This window comes from Suricata suricatta, chromosome 9 (genome assembly GCF_006229205.1).
Source record: "Suricata suricatta isolate VVHF042 chromosome 9, meerkat_22Aug2017_6uvM2_HiC, whole genome shotgun sequence".
Taxonomy (NCBI): Eukaryota; Metazoa; Chordata; class Mammalia; order Carnivora; family Herpestidae; genus Suricata; species Suricata suricatta.
Genome location: NC_043708.1, coordinates 63105627 through 63129131, shown reverse-complemented (window position 1 = coordinate 63129131; position 23505 = coordinate 63105627). Strand labels below are relative to the sequence as shown.

General features: G+C 38.5%; 1 protein-coding gene across 6 annotated transcripts in view; it reads right to left on the bottom strand.

Annotated features, from left to right (window-relative positions):
• The window catches only part of HECTD1 (HECT domain E3 ubiquitin protein ligase 1), an 87712-nt gene extending 65652 nt beyond the window's left edge, over positions 1-22060 (bottom strand). For 2 of the 6 annotated variants that reach the window (XM_029952977.1, XM_029952975.1), the window contains exons 1-3: positions 21690-22060; positions 20103-20263; positions 1439-1673 (exon numbers count right to left, since the gene is read on the bottom strand). In XM_029952977.1, coding sequence (XP_029808837.1) covers positions 1439-1673; positions 20103-20242 — 375 coding nt within the window. In that variant the 5' untranslated portion in view covers positions 20243-20263; positions 21690-22060. Of the gene's footprint in view, positions 1-1438; positions 1674-20102; positions 20264-21134; positions 21297-21689 lie in introns of all 6 variants that reach the window. The other 4 variants (XM_029952973.1, XM_029952976.1, XM_029952974.1 and 1 more) reach the window with 3 other exon arrangements.
• Between the last annotated feature and the right edge of the window lie 1445 nt (positions 22061-23505).

Below are 23505 nucleotides of genomic sequence, written 5' to 3'. Positions count from 1 at the left end.
CTATCAAAGAGATACAAAAATGCTTAATAATGGTACTGTTCTCACTAATTTCTATTTGTTCAAGAAATAATTATTTTCATTAACAGGGACGCCTCAGTGGCTCAGTTGGTTAAGCCTCCAACTTTAGCTCAGGTCACAATCTCACAGTTTGAGTTGGAGCCTGCTTCAGATTCTGTCTCTCTCTCTTTCTCTCTCTGCCCCTCCCCAGCTTGCTAACTTCCAAAAATTAAATTTAAAAAATAAAAAAAAATTTTAAATGTATGTTAACATGTGAGTTTATTATTTTCAGATAAATATATATTCTAAATTTGTTTTATTATCTAATATAGTAAATATAAAAATAGACACAACCTACATAAACAAAAGCTCTCTGAGGGCTCCTCAATAATAAGACTTGTAAAGGGATTCTGAGACAGGAAGTTTGAAAACTGCTGACCTAGAGCAGCAAGAATCTGAACAAGAATGAAACAGGAATCATAAAAAGAAAATCATAAAATATAAATGTGTTCATTAAGTACATCTAATAAACTACTAGCCCAGTACTGGTGCTTTTAAAGTCACAAAGTTTATAATTAGCCCAACAGGGATGAAAACAAAACAGCTCCCTCTAAAAGAAGTATAGAAAAATGGTTAGGGGCACCATGGTTCAGTCGGTTAAGCATCTGACCCTTGAACTCGGCTCAGGTCATGATCCAGGGAGGATTGAGTCCCACTTCAGGCTCCGTGTGGGTATGGAGCCTGCTTAGGATTCTCATTCTTTCTCTCTCTCTCTCTCTCTCTCTTTCTCTCTCAAATTAAATGGAAAGGAAAGGAAAAACCAAAGGAGAAAGAAGGGGGGAGTAGAGAGGAGAGGAAAGGAAAAGATGATAAATGGTTAAATCCAAGGTCCCCAGAACCAGACTTCCTAATGTTCAAACTCCTAATCTTCAAATCTTGACTGTGCCACAAATGACTTGTATCAACCCCAACAAAATTACTCAACCGCAGTATGCTTGAATTATCTGAGAAAGTAGAAATGCTGATACTAGCAGCACGTACCTCATATGAAGCTGTCATGAAGGTTTAAATGAGTTAACACATGTAAAGTGTTCAGTATAATGTTTGACTCCAAGAGTCACTGTTAGTTGTGGCTGCTGCTATTACTATTTTCAGAGAAAATCACTGTGGCTAAGAACAGGGATAACCTATCTCAAAATGTTAGTGGCTACCTGAAACCCAAGAGCCAGCACAGAAGAACAAGAGCAGTGACCCACAATTTCCTTCAAAGGTAAGATTTCTTTTCCCAAATGATACAGGATCTTCTCTGGTGCCATGAGGACCGTGACTTCCACTGTTATCAACCACTCTCAATAAAGAATAATGAAAGAATTTTTTTTAGAAAAATATTTTTTATTCTCTAAGTGATCTTCAAATGAGCCAATAAATAATTAAGACTTACCTTAACACATTGTTCAGCTAAGTCTCTGCTAGTCCTGTTGTTAAGTTCGACCACAACTAAACGATTACAAAGTGCTTTTATAGCTCCATCAACCCCAACAATCCTTCGGGTGCATTCTGCAGATACATCCAGGTAGTATGTGATGGCACGGGCTGTCACCTCTAACACATTGTCTGGAGCACTTTCATCAAGAAAAATTTTGCAGAGGGCTGGTAAGAAAGTGCGGGGAGGACATCTGTAGTGAAAAAAATCATATGACACCTAGAATTACTAAATTCTTAGTATCAAAATATTAACAAAATAATAAAAAGTGTAACATAATACAGCATGTTCTACACTGTGCCTGCATGTGTATTAGGCAGTATTTCTCACAATGTTTTTGTTTCTGTAACAATGCTCACATGCTAATTTCATCACTGCTGAAAATGTCAAGTTAACAGTTTAAAGTAGCAGCATTATCTTGAAACCACATTAAAAAAATTCCTACTCAATACTCAGCTCAAACATCAACTGCTCTGTAAAACCTTCCCTACCCTCCTCAAACAGCTAAGTGGTACTTTCATATTCCTAAAACCTCATACAAATAATGCCCATCTATCTAATCTATCACTTTATTTCCTTATTTACATTAAAAGGTCCTGAAGGCCAGGAACATTGTGTTCAATTCATATTTTATGGGAACAATTGCTGACAAGGGAAAAATATACAACTTTGTAATCTTTCTGGTCCTATTTCCCCAATTGTAAAGCAAAGATAATATCTAAAGAATACCTACCTTATATGAATGCTACAAAAATTAAATAAAATTACATAAACACTTAGCTCAGTACATTGGAACCATATTAAACTAATTAACTTTAGCTCTCCCTCCCTTCTGTGAAACGTCTAGTGCCTGCTAATATAAACCTGCATTAGACAGTTCTATCAAAAGTGAATATGTAAGGTACCAGTAATATCCCCTATATTTTATCAATATTTAAAATATGAAAGACCATGATTTACATTTAGTAGAACTCTCAGTTACACAAAATCAAATACATCATTCTAACTTCTCTGCACAAACTAAGCTTTAAATGAGCTACAGATAACACAAAGGTAATGTACTTTTCTAAATGTTTCAGTGGAATTACTTTTTCCTCCAAATTTTTGTGTGCTTATCTTTGATACCTTTTTAAAACTATCTGTATGAACATCAAGGCAACTCTACTCTTAAATATCTGCTTAAATGATCTTAACTTAAGGAGTCCACCAGCAAAAATACTACCAAAAGATTTCAGAAGATCTCTTGCAGAGGCGCCTGGATGGCTCAGTCTGTTAGGCGTCAGACTCCTGATCTCAGCTCTCTCAGTTCATGAGACTGAGCCCTTCGTAGTGCTCTCACAGTGTGGAGCCTGCCTGGGATTCTTTTTCTTCCTATCTCAGCCCCACCCTCTCTCTCTGTGCCTCCGCTCTGTTAGCACTCTCTCAAAATGAACAAACTTAAAAAAAAAAAAATCTCGGGGCGCCTGGGTGGCTCAGTCCATTAATCATCCGACTTTGGCTCAGTTCATGATCTCACAGTTTGGGGGTTTGAGCCCCACTTTGGGATCTGTGCTGACAGCTCAGAGCCTGGAGCTGGTTTCAGATTCTGTGTCTCCCTCTCTCTCTCTGCCCCTGCCCTGCTCACGCGGTCTCTCTCTCTCAAAAATAAAAAAATAAACATTAAAAAAATAAAAAATAAAAAATAAAAAAAATCTCTTGCATTCAATGATTGACTGGTCAGTGATTAAACACAGGTGGTTTTCATTAGTCCCCAACACTAGCAATCTATGTCACACAGTCACTTTCCTGAGGAGGAAATGCTTTGAGGCTACATTACAGTCCTCCAGCTCTCAGGTAAGAAAGAAGACTCACTAGCATTTCAGAATCTTAAAGCACTTTTGCTGCTGTCTACCTATGCACATGTCATCAACTGAAGAAATGAAAAGAGACTATTATAAAAACGTTAATACTACTGGGGAACAACATAGTCTTTTAATGTTTATTTATTTTGAGAGAAAGGGCGCGCACATGTGCGCAGGCACATGCATGAGAGGGGCAGACAGAGATGGAGAAAGAGAATCCCAAGTAGGTTCTGTGTCATTAGCACAGAGCCCAAAGCAGCGCTCAAACACACAAACTGTGAGATCATGACCTAAGCTGAAAACAAGAGTTGAGAACACTCAACTGACTGAGCCACCCAGGCTCCCCAACAACATAGTCTTAAAAACTAATTAATTTTGTTTTCTTTAGAAAACAGTAACTTCTGAATAAAGAAGATGCTGAAGCTGACAGTCCCTGATTCAAATGACAAAAACTGATCTACCATATACTCTACATTAAAAATTCTAAAAATTATTCATCTTTCTTACCCAATACAAAAACTGCCCACCAAAAAATAAGCAGAAAACAAACGTTTAGTATAGCTTTTCTATATTTCATAGGGAAATGTAGTATTTGCCAATTTGGGGGACTGTGTTCCTGCTGTATCCTCCAAAATATAAGAAATCTTCTGAACAAGTATGGATAGGGGACAGTTTAAAAAAACAAAAATTTCTAAACATAGGCTCCCAGATTTTACCTGTGATCAATTTTATTACTAAGAGAAAAATAAAGATGGTCCAACTACATAAGAGCTTATTTTATGTCAAGTATAGTGAAAACCTGCTTCATGAACTTTCTAAAATTACAGTACAGAACATCTGTTGTACAAATGAACAGAAAAATAATTCTTTTTATGGCTCTTGAGTTACTTTTTCAACAATAAGAAGGTATTTAGGAATTTTCATATATAAAATCACTAATTTTTCAATTTAGAATCAAAGCAGGAGCACCTGGGTGGCTCAGTCCAATAAGCACCTGCCTTCAGTTCAGGTTATGATCTTGCAGTTCATGAGTTCAAGCCCCACATGGAGCTCTATGCTGATAGCTTAGAGCCTGGAGCCTGCTTTGAATTCTGTCTCCCTTTCTCTCTGCCCCTCTCCCAATCATGCTGGTTCACGCTCTCTCTCTCTTTCTCTCTCTCTCTCTCTCTCAAAAATAAAGAGACATTAAAAAAAGTGTTTAGAATCAAAGCAAATTACAAAATCTCAATACAAATCAACTATAAACTGAGCAAAAAGGCAAGGGAAAACATGCCAATATTAATGAGCTCTAAAAAGCACAAAACAGTTGAAAAAACCATACTTATATAAAATTTCATAATGAACTAAAAACAAATTACTAACAAGTATTCTTTTGTTTTTTAAAAAAGTATCGGTTCTTAACATACGCTACTGGTTTTCCTATTTTAAATTAGCCATTGTAATATTAACATGTAATACATTAAAATGTCTCTTCAGTTGTTGGTTAGGGATTTATTTATTTACTTATTTTTAGTATAGTTGACCAAGAATTTCTTACTTTCATTTTCAGAGAAACCCTATGTTGACAGGTAATTCAACTCAGTCTCTGAATTCAACCCAGAACTTTACAGTTATTCAATAGCACCTGCCTACCTTCAGCAAGACCACTTAAAGTCCTTTGCTCTTCCCTCCAACTACCACAACCACAGCCTTCCCTGGGACTGATTCCTTATCAACAGGGAATAACTAAGAAACAAAATTTACATAATCAAGGAAATTAATCTCATTATAAGTATGTAATGACCAATATTAACTGAGCACATGTCCAATAATTCTGCTACATTTCTTCCATGGTCTACAATGAGTATTTCACACCTTTTCTTTATTTTTCTCCTAGATTTGTGACTCCCTTGATTTTCCATCTAACCTCAGTCCTGAACTCCCTGATCTTCTCTCTAGGTGGTCTCATCTATTGTATGCGTTCATTCATAATGGATGTAAATCTTATCAATATACCATGAAAACTCCCAAAATGTTACCTCCACCGCACACCAACTAACTCACAATCACTATCTCCACTTAGAATTATCACAGGTACCTTAAAAAGAGCATAATCCTAAACAAACTCCTGCTATGTGCCTCAACCCCTAAATCACCTTCTTTGTGATTATCACACAACCATGCAAAAGGCGAGAAACCTGAGAAGCATCATCCTTAGTTTTTCCCCTATTTTCCTCACTGATTACACATCCAATCTCTAAGTTAAATCACATCAATTTTCCATTTAAAATATATCCTAAGTTTGTCCATTTCTCCCAATCATCTTTTACAAGCCAATTTCATATTCCTGTTTAAGCTATTCAAATAGCTACTCAGACATCCACATAAGACATATGCCTAGTATTTGGGTTCCTAGGTGGCTCAGTCAGTTAAGCATCCAACTAAGTCTCAATTTTTGCTCAGATCATGATCTCATGGTTTGTGAGTTCGAGCCCCACATTGAGCTCTGCACTTACAGTGCATTCCCGCTCTGCCCCTCCTGCGGTCATGTTCTCTCTCTTTCTCTTTCAAAATAAATAAACACTTTATAAAATAAAAACTTTATTTCATAAAATTTGGCTACACTAAAATTTATAAACTTTTCAAATTAAACACAGAAATATTCACATGCCCAAGAAAATAAAAGAGAACCTAAAGTTGTAAACACACACAGACACACAAACACTTTAGGATACAGAGTCTCTAATTAGAATAGCAAAAAACTTATTCTGAAGTAAACTCCAAAATGAATTCAATCATTCATATTTTTAATAAAGTCTGTTTTTTTCATTTTTTACAGTTTATTTATTTTGAAAGAGAAAGAAAGAGAGGCAGAGAGGAGACAGAGACAGAGACAGACAGAGAAAGAGACAGAGACAGAGAATCCCAAGCAGGCTCTATGCTGTCAGCACAGAGCCTGATGCTGGGATCAAATCCATGAACCATGACCATGATCTGAGCCAAAATCAAGAGTCAGATGCTTAACTGACTGAGCCACCCAGATGTCCCTCCAATCATTCATATTTTATTTCTGTATTTCTAACACATACCGTATTTCTGTATGAACACATACTTGAAGTAGATACAAAACCATGCTGGGCATATATAAACATTAATTTAACATTTCCATTCCAATTTCTCTTAAAAGATAAAAATTAAAATTTACAAATCTACTCATTCATTCCTCCAAGGAATGAAAATTTATAACATTATCTTCAAGTAGATTTTTTTACAATGAACTCTAAAGTTCAAAACAACTCAAAACTACAAGGTCTTCTATCAAACGCCATACCATTTTGAAGGTGGTTCTAAGAAGATAATTTTATATACAGACACATTTGGTCAGATCTGTTTCTTTTTTTTTTTTAGTGTTTTATTTATTACTGAGACAGAGAGAAACAGAGCATGAGTAGGGGAGGGTCAGAGGGAGGGAGAGACAGAATCCAAAGTAGTCTCCAGGCTCTAAGCTGTGAGCACAGAGCCTGATGCAGGGCTCAAACCCACAAACCATGAGATTGTGACCTGAGCCGAAGTCGGCCGCCCAACCAACTGAGCCACCCAGGCGCCCTGGTCAGATTTCTAAAAATAATTAAATATTATTTCAAACAAATAAGGAAAACTTTGATTTCCTCTTATATATAATTATGAATTCTAGACTTCAAGAAAAGTTGTCAGACAAAAATGCACATACAAAGATTTCAGTGATGTAAACTATATATCCAATAACAAGGGCATGTATATGACAATCATATGACATATTTGCAGGTTTTATTAAGATACTTACTGAAAACTTATGACACAAATATTGTTTAAAAGAGGCATAAAATATATGAAAAAACTCATAACCATTAGTGTTTGTGTAAAAATACACTGAGAAAAAAACTAGAGGAAAAAGTTAAAATGGCTTATTTCTAGATGGTGCAATTACAGATAATTTCTCTAAAAATTAGAGAAATTTTAAGCTTCTTTAAATTCTTGATTTTTCTGGGACACCTGGGTGGTTCAGTCGGTTGAGCGTCCGGCTTCGGCTCAGGTCATGATCTCGCAGTTCATGGGTTCAAGCCCCACATCAGGCTCTGTGCTGACAACTAGCTCAGAGCCTGGAGCCTGTCTTCAGATTCTGTGTCTCCCTCTCTCTCTGAACCTCCCTGCTCATGCTGTCTGTCTCTTTCTCTCTCTCAAAAATAAAAATAAAACATTAAAAAAAATTTTTTAAATAAACTTCTGATTTTTCCCAGTTTCTCATTCTCTAGACTTCTCATTCTCTAAGCTTCTTTTTTTTTTTCATATTTTTGAAACAAATGTATTTTATAATTCCTAGAACATAAATTTATAGTTTGGGGCAAGTCAACTTTAGTAAGCTTATTACTTTCAATGTTTACAACAAAAAAGCAACTGAGGCACCTGGGTGGCTCAGTTAGTTAAGCATCTCACTTTTAATCACAGCTCAGGTCATGATCTCATAGTTCTTGAATTCAAGTCCAACGTCAGGCTGTGCATTGATGGCACAAGACTGTTTAGGATTCTCTCTCTCCCTCTCTCTGTCCCTTCCCCCAGTTGTGTTCTCTTTCTAAAAAAATAAAAACAAAAAGAGTAACTATCTGAGGACTCTGAAAAGTACATAGCAGGTGCACTGGGGTAGAAAGTCAGAACTTAAATAGAGACCCATGATGGAAGTGAGTTTCAAGGGCTTTTTCCTCTCCTCTTTTCTTTCCTGGTTTGAATCCCTGCCTGGCCCAAAAGCTAGCCCCAGAGTTAAGCCTCAAACTAAACCCTGAGTGCCACATGCACAGTGCAGGGGAGGTGGTCTGAGCATCTACGGCCCTATAGAGAACAGAGAACTAAGAAAAGGAACCCCTGTGGTCAAAAGAGCATGAGAAGAATCCAGTTATCTTCTCTCTTTCTCAATACTTTTACCTTGGGGGCAGTCTAGTCTAGTCCCAGCACAAGAGGGAAGAAGAGTAGAGGGTAGGGGGTGGGAAGAAGCGTATCTGTAACATCAAGAGAGCCCCAGTTTTCTAGCTAGAACACAAGGGAAAAAAGTGGGGGGGGCCCCTCTGGATAGCCAAAAGATACAGGGGAAATCTCAGAGAAGAAAGCAAAAAAAGGATCCCCACCAAACCCTAAGCTTACCTCCAAACTGTACTGTGGAGGAGAGCTGAAGAACAGTAGCAGACTTTGACAACTGAACTCACATAATCCACCATCCAAGTCCCAGATTATACTCAGAATGACACCTGGACAGAGTAGACCCAAATACCATAACAAAGGCTAGGAAATCACAGACATTGGAACCACTAACCACGAAAAGCAAGACAGAACTTGCAGTCTAAATCTAACCAGGTTGACTACATACCAATATAAAACAACAAAATCAACATTATTTCCAGAGGACTTTTGTAAAACCTAGAACCTCACAATATAATATCCCAAATATCTAAGATAGAATCTAATATAACTTGAAGCACAAAGAATCGTACAATCTAATCGCTCCAACTCAAGAAAAAAGACAGCCAACAGATGCAAGCCTGAGACAATCTGGATGTTAAAATTAGCAGAGGATTCTAAATCAGGTTTTATAACTATACTCTACCAGGTAAATGTGAACATTTTCACCAGAGAAACAAAAAGTATAAAAAAGAATCAAATAAAAGTTTTAGAAATAAAAAGCACAATTTGTGAGGGGGAAAAATGTTAGTAGATGGAAAAGATAGTGAAAAGATTGGGAGGAAAAAAATGGAGAAATCTTAGGAACCTGAGGGAACATATCAAAAAAATGTAACATTTGTGCCACTAAAGTCCCAGAAGTAAAGGAGAAAAAAATGACTACAGAAAATAGATTTAAAGAAGAAACTCCTCAAATTTGGTGAAAGACATACAAATTCAAAAAGCACAGCAAACCTCAAATAAGACAAATTCAAAGACAACCATGCACAGACAAATCATAATCAAACAGCAAAAAGCCAAAGGTAATTTTTTTTTAAAAAAACCTTAAAAGGAGCAAAGGAAAAACAACACAAAGAAACAAAGATTAGAATGAATGCAGATTTTGCATCAGAAATCATGAAGGTGAGAAAACAGTGGAATAATATCTTTAAAATGCTGAAAAGAACTGTCAACCCAGAATTTTATATCCAGCAAGAGTATCTTCACAGCATGAAGGCAAAATAAAGATATTCTCAGATGAAGGAAGTCTAAGAGAACTCATCAGCAGCAGAATTTCCTAAATACTAAGGAAACTTCAAAATGAAAGAAAATAACACCAGAGAGATACATGGAACTTTATAGGAACGAGGAAGAACAACAGAAATAATAAATACATAGATAAACATAATAGATTGTTTTTCTCCTACTAACCTGACTGTTGAAAGTGAAAACGGTAACACTGTATCTTGAGATTTTCAATGTATATCAATTTAAAACACATAGAAATTGTAACATAAGGGCAGTAGAGGGTAAAGGGACCTACACAGTTATAAGGCTTCTTCATTTTACTTTAAATGGTGAAATACTAACTCATAGTTAAATGCAATTCCTAGAGAAATCACTAAGAAAATATAAAAGGACAGGGTGCCTGGATAGTTCAGCTAGTTAAGTGTCTGACTTCAGTCAGGTCATAATTGCAATGGTCGATGGGTTCAAGCATTGTGTCAGGCTCTGTGCTAATAGCTCAGAGCCTGGAGCCTGCTTCAGATTCTGTGCCTCCCTCTTTCTCTGCTCTTCCTCTACTAAAGCTCTGTCTCTCTCTCTCAAAAATGAATAAACATTTTAAAACTTAAAAAAAAATTAAGTAACCTAAACAGTCCTCTATTACAGAAAGAGTTAGTTATAAAAACCTTCAAACCTATTAATTTATTCCTACGGATTGTTCTTTTGGTGTTTAAGAAATATTTGCTGGGGTGCCTGGGTGGCTCAGTCAGTTAAGTGTCCGGCTTCAGCTCAGGTCATGATCTCATGGTTTGTGGGTTCGAGCCCCACATCAGGCTCTGTGCTGACAGCTAGCTCAGAGCCTGGAGCCTGTCTTCAGATCCTGTGACTCTTTATCTCTCTGACCCTCTATTGCTCATGCTGTCTCTCTCTCTCTCTCTCTCAAAAATAAATTTAAAAAAAACATTAAAAAAATATTTGCCTAACCTAGGGTCACAAAGGTTACTTCCTATGTTTTCTTCTAGAGGTTTTATAGCTTTAGGTTTAACATTTAGGTCTATGATTCATTTTAACTCTATTTTTGTATATGGTGTGGGATATGAATCACAGTTAATTTTTCTTTTTTCCATATGGATACCAATTGTTCCAGTACCATAAAAAAATACTACCCTCTTCCTCTGAACCGCCTTTGTACCTTTATTGTCCCTGTACGTGAGTCTATTTCTGAACCCTCTGTTCCATTTCATCAATCCATTTAGTTTTACCTCAGCACCACAGTGTTTTGATTACTGTAGCTATATAATAGGAATTTAAATACAGTACCATTAGTCCTCTAACTTGTTTTGGCTAGTGTAGGACCTTTGCATTTCCATATAATTTTGAAATCAGTTTCCCAATTTCTACATCTTGGCAGATTCTTCTCTAAGAATTTCAGAAGAAATGAAAATTCATATTTATATAGAAATCTATATGCGAAAGCTTATAGCAACTTTGGTCATAATGACCAAAACTAGAAAACCTATTTACCTTCAAGAGGTAAACTGATAAACCACCTTTTGGTTGCATCCATAAAATGGTACTACACAGCAACTGAAAGGAAGCAACTATTATACACACAGCAACACGGATGATTCTCAAATGCAATATACTACATTTAAGAAGCCAGATTCAGGGGTGCCTGGGTGGCTCAGTCGGTTGAGCATCCGGCTTCGGCTTGGATCAGATCTCCCGTTCCTCGGTTCGAGCTCCGCGTCAGGCTCTGTGCTGACAGCTAGCTCAGAGCCTGGAGCCTGCTTTCGGTTCTGTGTCTCCTTCTCTCTCTGACCCTCCCCCTCTCATGCTCTGTCTCTCTCTGTATCAAAAATAAATAAAACATTAAAAAAAAAAAGAAAAAGAAAAAAGAAGCCAGATTCAAAAGGCTACACAATATACAACACTGTGTAAAAGACAAAGCTACAGCATCAGAGAACAAATTACTGAAAGTCAAGCACTGGAGTTGGGGAAGAATTTAACTTCAAAAGTACAGCTCTAGGGAGTATTTTAGGGTGATGGAACTGTTCTGCATTTCAATTGCAGTGGTGGTTACATGGCTCTGCATTTGTCAGAACTCAAACTTTACTGTAATTTAAATAACTTAATTTTAATAACTTTAAATCACTTAAATTTAAATTTAAGAAAAAAAATAAAGACATGCATATCATAATTACAGCCATCCCTGAATAGCACTAAAAGTATACATCTATGGTATAAAATTTTATTCTCAATTAGAGTTTTTCAAAATTTTACTTGCTAAATATTTATCTCTTACTTTATGGATATAAATTGTGTTTACACAGTATATTAAACCTAGAACTATACTGTAATATCAACTTACAGACCCAACCCAAAGTTCAATGTTTCTTAATTAGGGAACATGAAGATTACTCATCTATATGTAACTATCAGACCAGCCAACCAAACAAATGAGATTAAGAAACTTCAGAACAATCCAGATTTAAGCAATGGTTTCCAAAATGCTACATGCAATGACATCAGAACCTTTCCCTGATGAAAAGCAGAGAGAAATAACTTACAAGAACAAGTTTCAGGAGGTTCCAAAAAAAAAAAAATAATAATAATAATGTCCCTTGGGAACTGTAATAGTTTTTATACTATACCATACTGTTTTTCTAGACTGTATCACTTCAATTTTGGCCAAGATTTCTGAAGATTTACAATATAAAATTTAACCTTAAAAAAAAAAAAGAAGTTATGTATAATGGCAATATTTTACTGACTACGTTCTGTAAATTTCCTTTATATAAAACAAAACAAAATTTTAACTGTAAAAGTCTAATAAATTTGGTTTTGTAAAGATAAATAACATCTTTTGAGTCATTTCCTCTTTTATTTTACTTTATTACATTAATTTTATTTTACTTTACCATATTATTTTTTTAAATTTTATTTTAGAGAGAGAAAGAGTATGAGCAGGGGGAGAGGGGCAGTGAGAGAGAATCTTAACCAAGCTCCACGTTCAGCACAAAGTCCCACATGGGGCTCCATCCCATTACCCGAAATCATGACCTGTGCCAAAATCAAAGAGTCAGACACTTAACTGACAGAGCCACCCAGGCACCCCTCATCTTTTATTTTATTTTTGTCCCTGCTTGCTGTGTTGCCTAACTAAAAATAACTCCTGCCATGGCAGTTGAAAATTATGGCCTTCCCTCTCAAAGAAAAAGAAGTAAATTCCAATATATAGACTTCCTTTTCTCCAATTAAAATACACATACAAATCCGAATGCAATTCATCCAACAAATATCTACTAAATGCCTTTTTATGCCAAGTGTTGGAGGGTAGGAATACAAAGATGAGTAAGACAGTGCCAAGCTCTGAGGAACTCAAAGGTCTAATAACATAGTCAACAAGTATGCAAAGTATACATTATCTATCTATTGCTATAAACTAGAAGAGGTAGGGGTTTTTTTACATTTTTAAGGTGACAGACACTCTAATAAACAAAAGCTCACTGAAGATCATTATCTACGAGTTCCCCCTAGAGCCCAGGGTTAAGAACCTTAGAGAATGGTTCTCGTCTTCTAGAGCTTCTTTCTGCTGTCCACTGAAAAGCAGTATATAAACAGCTGATTTCTATAAACAGAAATTACTTATTTAGCTTTTCAGGATTATATGTATTTGAAATCATGAACATCCTCTCTTCAAGAAAGGATCAGCTGCAGGTTGATCAAAAAAGGAATTTCGCTTCCCTATTACTCTGCCATCGGGTAGATGAAAACAGGAGTTAATAGAGAAAAGGGAGGTACATAAATGCAGGGGAGTAGGGAAAATATAATGCTCCTCCTCTTGCATGCTTATCAACTAATTTCATGACTCCATAATTTTTTTTTAATTTTACATTTTTTATTTATTTTTGAGAGACAGAGAGAGATAGGGCAAGCAGGGAAGGGGCAGAGAGAGAGGGAGACACAGAATCTGAAGCAGGCTCCAGACTCTGAGCTGTCAGCACAGAGCTCGATGCAGGGCTCGAACCCACAAACCGTGAGATCATGACCTGAGCCGAAACCTGATGCTTAACTGACTGAGCCACCCAGGTGCCCCTCCATAAATATTTTTTTTAAGGCATTTTAGGCATAAGTGAAAAACAAGCACAATATAAATAATTTCTTTCACTTGTTCAGTATCTGGATATTAGCTACTGTATGCCAGGCACTATGCCTAGCAAGAGAAAAACAAAAGTGGTAGTTATTATGTATCTAGTAGAACATCAGCATTTAAATTTTGTCCATTAGGTAAATAAAGACCCAAAAGGTTGTATAAAAGTGAGAGTAGTATAATCAAATCAGTATTTTAAGACTCTTTACACTGCAAGAAAGCTGGGGGGGAAAGACTATGAATATTTTAAGACTACAACTCTGGGTATAGTCAATTTGGAGACAGGGATATCTGTTATGAGGCTACCAGCACTACATGAGCATAGTAATTTCCCCATACTGATCCGAGATACTGTCACCCTTTTCAGTCTCCTACGTGACGGAAAGAACAGATGTAATCACACAGAAAGAAATCCCTTCAACTTTTTACCATCAAACCTAAAACATCTGCATTTAATTTCTCCATCTTTCCTGTTTTACAACAAGGAACACACTACCTAAAATCTATCTCTCCACCAGTTGATCAGAGCTTTGCTACTAAAATAAGATATTCTGTCCAGCAGCTTCAGCATTCTCTGGTAGCATACTAGGAATGCAGACTATCAGGCAGCACACCAGACCAACTGAATCATAACTTGCAGTTTAACAAGATCCCCAGATGATTCACATCACGCACACTGAAGTTTAAAAACCAAATGAAGACTTTAAGATACAAAACAGATGAACATAAGGGAAGGGAAGCAAAAATAATATAAAAACAGGGAAGGGGACAAAAACATAAAGAGACTCTTAAATATGGAGAACAAACAATGGGTGACTGGAAGGGTTGTGGTAAGGGGCATTAAGAAATCTATTTCTGAAATCACTGTTGCACTATATGCTAACTTGGATCTAAATTTAGAAAATAAAAAATAAAAATAAAAAGCACCGGTCTTAAAAGAAGCTGATTTTCTCCCAGATTCTCAAAATCCTAAACACTACGGCTATTCCATTCTCTCTCCTACCTCTATAATCTTCAAAAGACAAAACCCTCCACGCTCATTTCAATCTAATTTTTCAAAAAAGTTTTCCACAGTCCCCATCTCTATTTCTTCATATCCTACTTACACCTGGACCAATTCAAATAGGTCCCTCATCACCACTCCATTCACCTCTCATTAAGACCAGTGCCCTTAGGGGTGCCTGGAGGCTCAGTCCATCAAGCGGTTAAGCACCCAAGTTGATCTGAGCACAGGTCACGTTATCTCAAGTTCGTGAATTCAAGCCCCATCTTGGACTCTATGCTGGCACTGCGGAGCCCACTTGAGATTCTGTCACTACCTCTCTCTGCCCCTCCCCCAATCGTGCCCAGACTCTCTCAAAATAAATAAATAATGACTGATGACACAAAACCAATGGTGGATGAAACTGCATGAATCAAAGCAGGGGCACTAAACTGTGCTACTAGTAACTGGATTCTTCGCTGCCAAGCTCTAGCATGGGGGGTGGGGGAAGCCAGTTTCACTACAGAATAACCTTGATGAAGCCAAAATAATTATTTTATTAAATCCCAACCCTCAAATACCTACCTTTTTAATATCCTACTTTAGAAAATGGAAGTAAATATAAGTACTTCTGCATCCTGAAGAATCATGGTTGTGTCAAGGGAAAGCACTTGAGTAACTGATAGGTGAACTTTTTCCATGCAACACCATTTTCACTTGAAAGAACTTCAAACTATGACTATTCAGACTTGTATACCTGGCAAACATTTTCTCAAAACCTAACAAAGTAAGCCTTCCACTTCAAGGAAAACAACGGACAGTATTCACTGCCAATGATAACATTACATCTCACAAGCAAAAATGACAATTTTGGAAAACTTGTATCTGCCACCATGAACTAGACAGCTTCCCAATATTGAAACTTTAAACAAATGTGAGTTTGTGATACTGTAGAATGACATATGTTAACATCTGAAATATCTCTATAGCTCAGTAAATCAATAACCAGTGCATGCTTGTACACTCTTACATCATAGTCTTCTACGTACTTTTATCTCCTAAGATAAAACAAAAAGCTTTACTTGTTATATATACAAGATTCTGTCCCATCTGACCTCTACCTTCTACAAAGCACTCTAGCAACCTTTCCTTGTCCCAGTCACACTAGTTTTCTCTAGGTTACTCAATCACACCATTCTTACCCACTTCAAATTCTTCTCACACATCACCTCTTCTTTGAACCCCTTTCTACCTCACCTCTTCATACTTTATCCCATTAACTCTTACTCATTCTTCACATCTCTAGGAAAAACCACTTCCTCAAAGAATGCCACACTGACCACTCCCACCCCTCCAGGTCCAGGTCCCTTCTACAGAGTCATAGCGCCCTAACCTTTTCCTTCCTCACACTTCTCACAATTTAAAACCACAATTTTATTTCCATAATTATTTAATAGCTGCCTTCCCTATTAGACTATTAGGTACCATAAGACCAGAGAGTATCTGTTTTGGTCATCACCATATCTCTAACATTTGACATAAAGTAGAAAGATTGTAGGTATTTTTTTAATCTTTTCCTGCAAATATATAACTGAAGGTTTTTACCACTGTATTCAACCACTTTGGAATCCAGAAAGTCTTCTTTGGAATCTCCCCTAAAGAATACACTAGGAAAATCTTCAATAGTAGCTGCCTCTGAACTGAACTTAGCCAGAAGACAGGAGAGCGAGAGACTTTTTACTTTTACTCTATATCCTTTTATGCCCCCGTAATTAACTAAAAATGATTATTTTTTTTAAAAAAGAGCTTTCCGGACCTAAAAGTAATATCCCTAACATTCCATTTTCTAGATCTTCTGGGGAGATCTTAGATTCTACCCCAAATACACATCTTTTCAATTGCACTATCTGAAGATGTAGTAGACAGGATCCACACGAACCCAGGGTGTATCTACTTATAACAAGATGTACAATATCATCCATTTTAATGTGAATGCAAATTCATCTGTAATTCATTTAACTATTATTAAACTTGTAACATATTAAATTTAACTCACTAATACCACAAATGAAAGCAAAAACTAACCCTGAACTTATATTTTACTCTCTAGAACATAACCTTGTAAGTTTAGGCATTAATAAGAAGCCTCACGGGGCGCCTGGGTGGCTCAGTCTGTTAAGCGTAAGACTTCAGCTCTCAGCTCAGGTCATGCTCTCATTCATGGTCTGTGAGTTCGAGTCTCTCATAGGGCCCTGTGCTGACAGCTCAGAACCTGGAGCCTGCTTTGGATTCTTTGTCTCCCTCTCTCTGCCCCTCCCATGCTCACACCTCCCTCTCTCCCTCCCTCCCTCCCTCCCTCTCCCCCTTTTTCTCTTTCTCATTTTCTCCCAAAAGTAAATAAACATCAAAAAAAAATTTTTAAAGCATCATAGTTTCACTGAGAATATATATTCCATAACTTCAAAAAGACTGTCAAAACTGGTACAAAAAATGGAGAGCCATGTAAAATCTAAATTAAAGAAAAAGACAACATTTGCCTTTCTTGACTAAACAGCCATATAACTATTAATATAAGCTAATAAGGCAAAAACATATCTGAACACCTTTTGTTTTATTCAGCGTAACTAAGACTCTTTGCTAGTATCTTATGAAATCAAGTTGGTATGGGAGATTTACACCAGTATTCAAAATATGCACATCATCTTGTTTTTCCCTCCCTTATTTACTGACTGTGGCAAAGAATTTAAAGACTCTCCAAAATCAATCAGTTTTGCAAAATCAATCAGTTTCCCAAAATAAAATTCAAAATTAGAAATTTAATACAGCCCACTTTAACCAAAACACTTTTCACATACATTCTTTCGTTTAATCCTCACAAGGAGCCTATAAGAAAGATGACTGCTATTTTACAGAGAAACAAAGGCTCTCAAAGGCTAAATTATATGTAGTTGACCAAGAATACAAGAATCTGAACCCAGATCTATGATGCCACAGCCCATTCTTTCCACCTCACCATGCTGCCTCTCTGTTTAAAGGAATCAAAATAATTTTCCTTGTGACAAGAAAATCTGACTACAGAACAAAAAGAGCAAACTAAGCTGTTGTTTTTTTTAAATGTCACAATTTAATCAAACATACATTTTTAGATAGACAAATGACTGGTATGCCACATGAAACAGGGGTAACCATTCCAATTTGAAACAGTCTTTTAACTTTACTTAGTAAATAAAAAATGTAAGTCACATCTCACTTTAATTTCATCTTTCTTAAAATTACATTATAACAAATAAAAGTCTAGAAGGGAAAATGAAAAAAATAACAATTATGTTAGGATGGCAGAATTTTATATAGGAATGAGTTTTATATTTAAAATGTTTCCCTTAAAATTGGTTTAATATGGTAACACTTTTTTTTAATGCCATTACAAATTACTATACATTAGTACCTAAGAGAATATGCAAAACAACTGTTAATCTGACTGGCAATTATAACTTTTTATTATTTTTTTTTAATGTTTATTTTTGAGAGAGAGAAACAATGTGAGTGAGGGGAGGGGGCAAAGACAGAGGGAGACACAGAATCCAAAGCAGGCTCCATACTCTGAGCTGTCAGCACAGAGTCCGACATGGGACTTGAACTCACAAGTCCTGATATTAGGACCTGAGCCAAAGCTGGACACTTAACCAGCTAAGCCATCCAGGCGCCCCACAAGTGTAACTTTTTAAAATACAAAAAGTGGGGTGCCTTGGTGGATCAGTCAGCTAAGTATCCAACTCTTGATTTTGGCTCAGGTCATGATCTCATGGTTGTGGGATATAGCCTTCTGTCAGGCTCCATGCCTGTTTGGGATTCCCTCTCCCACCCTGTCTCTCAAAATAAACAAACTTAAAAAAAATTTTTTAGGAGTGCTTCGGCGGTTCAGTCAGTTAAGCGTCTGACAGTAAAAAGCTACTTGGGATTCTCTCTCTCCCTCTTTGCCTCTCTTGCAGAGAGGCACTTGCAAGCACAAGCTTACACTCTCTCTCCCTCAAAATAAATAAACTTAAAAAAAATTTTTTTTAGGGGCACCTGGGTGGCTCAGTTGGTTAAGCATCCAACTCTGGGTTTGAGCTCAGGTCAGGATCACAGTTCATGAGTTCAAGCCCCACATCAGGCTCCACACTATGTGTGCTTGGAATTCTCTCTCTTTCTCTCTCTCCCCCTCCCACCCCAGCTGAGCTGTCTCTGTCTCAAAATAAATAAAAAACAAAAGAAAAAGAAAAATTAAAAACAAAAAACAAATTTTTAAATAAAATACCAAAAGTAATTCTCAAATTAATAAAGACCCTCTAATGAAATCTATAACTATTCAAAATTCTACCTCATTTTTCTATGAATCCTGCTAAAACAAGTGTCAACAGGAGGGCTAAATCATAATAAAGTTTGTTAATAACAAAAACTAGTTGAATTGAATGGGCAGTAACAAACTGTGATTTTGAAATTTCATTTACAAAAGCTTTTATCCTAAAATTTTTATTTTAATCAAATTTACAATGAAAAATTATCTTTGCTTATTAATTTATCTTAATTATTATTCATTCAAAATTGAAGACAATTAAAAATACTTTGTCAATTTAGTAATAAGAGCCTTTATTGCCATCCAAAGAAATTAAAATAATTATACCAAGTTTTAAGTCAACATCTCAAACATTTCCTAATTACCTCAAACTAGCATTAAAACAAATACAAAAAACAACTATATTTTCATTTACTTACTACTGGAATTCAAAATTTTTATTAATTAATATAAAATAAGCAGTAAAAATCAAGTGTGTTCAGCATTCAAAAGAATAGTTCACGTAACTGGGCAAGTATCACATCAGGGAAAAAACAGGATTAATAGCCAATCCAATAATGAATTCTTCTTTACATTTCTGCACTAATTCTACATTAAAACCTCTGAATAAAATTGTTTAAAACTTCAAAATCTATGTCTGCCATTCCAAAAATATGCTATAAGAGTAACATCTAATTTAAGTCCTCCACACTGAAATTTACAAAGCAATCATTTGCTTTAACAAAATACAATGTCATACGAGTTAATACCAATGAAGAAGGGAGATTGGAAACTGTTCATTATCTTTTTTATTTTCTTGTTTACTTCATGGTAATTTCTTAGTATAGAAACAGGTACCTTTAAAGAAGTTATTTGTATTTTCCCAGTTTATAACATATTTTGAAAATGAATCAAGTTAAAATTAGTATTCCCTAATTCCTATTCATTCAACAAACATACATGTGTGTCATCACAATGATTAGAGGAATTACTTCACCTAAAAGTTTTTTCTCAGAAAACTGTAAACGCAAAACTGCAGAAACTAAAAACGTTAATTTAAAAAGTCACTGGAGAAAATTCTGCGCAAAGTGAAGTCAGCAAATGGTTGAAAACAGATGTCACCAGAGCAACTCGGAAAGAAGTTGATGAAGGGATGTACTTACGTTTCAAAACAACGATCCACGTTGTCAGACATCAAAAGCAGCATGCATAGCTGTTCAAGGGCTATTAGTTGCATGTCCCTTTCATCTCCCTGTCCCATCTGTAGCCATTCCAACAATGTATCAGGATCCACATCTGCCATGGTTTTTTAAAAGCCTCTTTGCTTAAATTAAAAAAGGAAAAGGAAAAAGTCCTTTAAATATCCAGGGCAGATCAGCTTGGGTTTTAATTTTTTTTTCTTTTACATCAGCTAGAACCAAATGTTCTTGGTGTACTCCTAGGAATTAGAAAAGACTCCTAAGTTTGTTTGGAGAGAGTACTTTTAAAGCAGTTTTTTCACTTTTCTTATTCCTCAGGTTTAATGTTTGTATATCATACTAAATAAAAACCAGTTTTGCAGAAGCGTATGAGCTTAAGTAGGTTGCTACTTAACTGGAAATCAGAGCTGTCTTTATCAAACATAGTCAAACAAGCTTCAGATCCACTGCTGCTATCACCAACGTCTGTGCCAAAAGGCAAAGAACACCTTACTAAAGCTTTTTTTTTCCCAGCAAACTTCCCCTCCCCCCCACCTGATCTTCAGATAAGGGTTAGTCAGATTCGGTGTTTTGAGGAGACTCTGTGCACTTTGATCCAATCCCCCTCCAAATTAAGTTTCTGCTTTAAAATTTTCCCAATTCCAAAAATTCTGCTAACTTCCCAATTTACTTGCTGTTTCTTAAGATGTCCTCATAGAAACAGTAATTAAATATAAGATTTACCTATGAATAAAGGCTTGATTAAGAATTCTGGCAGTCTTGGCAACTATTCTTAAAAGTTTAAAAAAGAAATGCTAAAAGTAAATGCAATGGACTTAACACGTTACGGATCAGAACACAAGCCAATCTACGGTCCTCTTTCCCCATAGAATGGGGCAGTTGGTTTAAAAACAAAACAAAAACAAAAACACAAAATAGAGAAGCAGCCTCAAAAGGCAAGTCATTACAAATGCCCGTAAGCGCCCTGACGGGAGGACAGTTTTGGGTCCTACGTACCCCAACTGCAGGTATGTGAATCCAACCGCGGATCACGGTGGGCACCCAACGACGGCTACCGGGAGGAATGACCCACCACTCCGGGCCAGGCCGAGCCCCGCGCCGGGAGGCGCAGGCACTGCGCTCCGGTTTCTTGGCACCAAACCCCACGAAGTTAGCTACCTGTGTTTAGGAGGGGGAAGTTCTGGAGAAGCAGCAAGCCTCAGTGCCCGGAGCAGGCCGCCGGGCCGAGTGGGGCGGCGGGTCTCTCGGGAGCGGCGCCCGGAACTCCAAGGCTCCGGGGGACGTCCCTGTCCGACCCGGCAGCGAACCCTTCTCAAGGGCAAGGGGGGCCAGCCGCGGGCTCCGGCTCCGGCAAGCCGGGCCCCGCCGCGGGCAGGGCCGAGGGCAGGGAACAAAGGGGCTAAGCGGGTAAGCCCGCAGCAGCCCGGCCGACCTCACCCGGAGCTGGGGTGTCGCTCCCGGCACACCACCGGGGATCCCGGCCCCGGGCCCCCAGGCTGGCCCTTCCGACCGCGTAAGGCACTCCCGCCCCCGTGTCCTTTAAGCTCTTACCCGAACCCAAACCGCTCCCGTCCAGCTCCAAGCAGGCCGCGGGCAGAGCCAGGCCCGGCCGCGGCTCTCGAGTTACCAGGAAGCCGCAGGCCGCGCAGGTCGAGTCGGGCAAGCGGCACAGGAAAAGCCGCGCCTCGTCCCTCCCCTTCCTCCGCGGGGACCTGGTGACAGGGAAGCGAGAGGTTCCCCCGACCGGCGGCAACCAGCGCACGTCCGGTCCCCGGCACACGGCTCCTCAGGCCCGAAGCTCAGAGGTCCGCGCGGTGCTACCGGCAGCGGCGGGGGAAGGCCGCGACCATCGCGATCCCGGAGGGGGAAGGGAGGAGGGTCGGGCGAGAGCGGGGCGGGGAAGCTGCGGAGGGCAGCCGAGCTCGGCGGGGGCGGAGCAAATCGACTCTCCCGGCAGCAGCCCCGCCGGCCGCCACGTGGGGCGCTGCGGAGACCTATCGGCCGGCGGGGCAGGAGCGCCAACCTGGAGCGCCAGGCAGCCGGACGCGTGGACGCCACTACCGGGACGCTCTGGGCCCGCGGGCCTCCGACTCCCTTGGCAGCAGTCGCTTTCGGTCGTACGCCTTGGCGCCTTTACGCTTCGCTGGCAATGCGAGCACGCTCCCAGCACCCCCGCACACTGGTGCACGCACGCTCAGCTTGTTTTGCACCGTGACTACACATTTAGCATGCTCATGCTGGTAGGCCGCCACGCTGCACGTCATAGCGGTGGCCCAGCCTGTCCCTGCTGAGTCCCCGGCCCCGCGGCCCACATTGCGACGCGAATTCCCCTCCTCCCCGCCTGGCAGCCCTACTCACGCGCGGAAATGCATCGCGGGAGGAAAAGCAGCCCCATGGGGTTCTGGAAGGCAAACCTCCCGCAGTTCACGAGAAAGAAAATCTTTCACCGCAACCCTGCGAAGAAAATATTTTCAAGTATTATCTCCATCGCAATGATAAGAGAACTGAGCTCCAAAAAGCGTTAACTCAGGCTCTGTGGCGTCCCAGGGAGCAGCGCCCCTGAGAGTGTGCTTTTGACTCTTTCCTGTGGGGTGTGATCTCAAGTACATGGTGGTTTTTTCCTTTCAAACATTTTATTTTACACGCTTTGAAAATAAAATACGCCTGCTTATTAAGCTGTAGTTAATTGGAAATGTGAATATAGCTTTTTTTAAAGAACCCCTTGGTTTGTGAGACAAGCAAACCCATATCTCAGAAATTCTGTACTTTCCCCTTTTCATCTTTTTTTTTAATATTTTATTTTATTTTTGATACAGAGAGAGACAGAGTACGAGAGGGGGAGGGGTAGAGAGAGAAGGAAACACAGAACTAGAAGCAGGCTCCAGGCTCTGAGCTAGCTGTCAGCACAAAGCCTGACGCGGGGCTCAAACCCAGGAACATGAGATCTGACCTGAGCCGAAGCCGGAGGCTTAACCGACTGAGCCACCCAGGTGCCCCCCCTTTTCATCTTTTAAACGAAAATGAATATTACATGATAGTATTTGTGTCCTTTTAAGCAATTTGCATATGCTTAACCAGTATTTTAGAAATTACAGATTTGCACTTCAAACATATATAGGCACATGTCTCACTGTCATGGTAATGATCCCTAGGTCTTTTGTTAACAGTTCAAATCAAGAGAAAAGGGTATAGGATTCCACTATCTTGTCACAACTACTACTGATGCAAATAATTATTTGGGAGCTATGAACATGATTTGGGGATGCCAGGAAAATCTTCAAGGAGGAAGTAGCGTTCTTTCTGAACCTTGAAGAATGGGTGGAATATGGAAAGTGCAAGGGAGGTGGAAGAAAACAAGCAAAGCCTG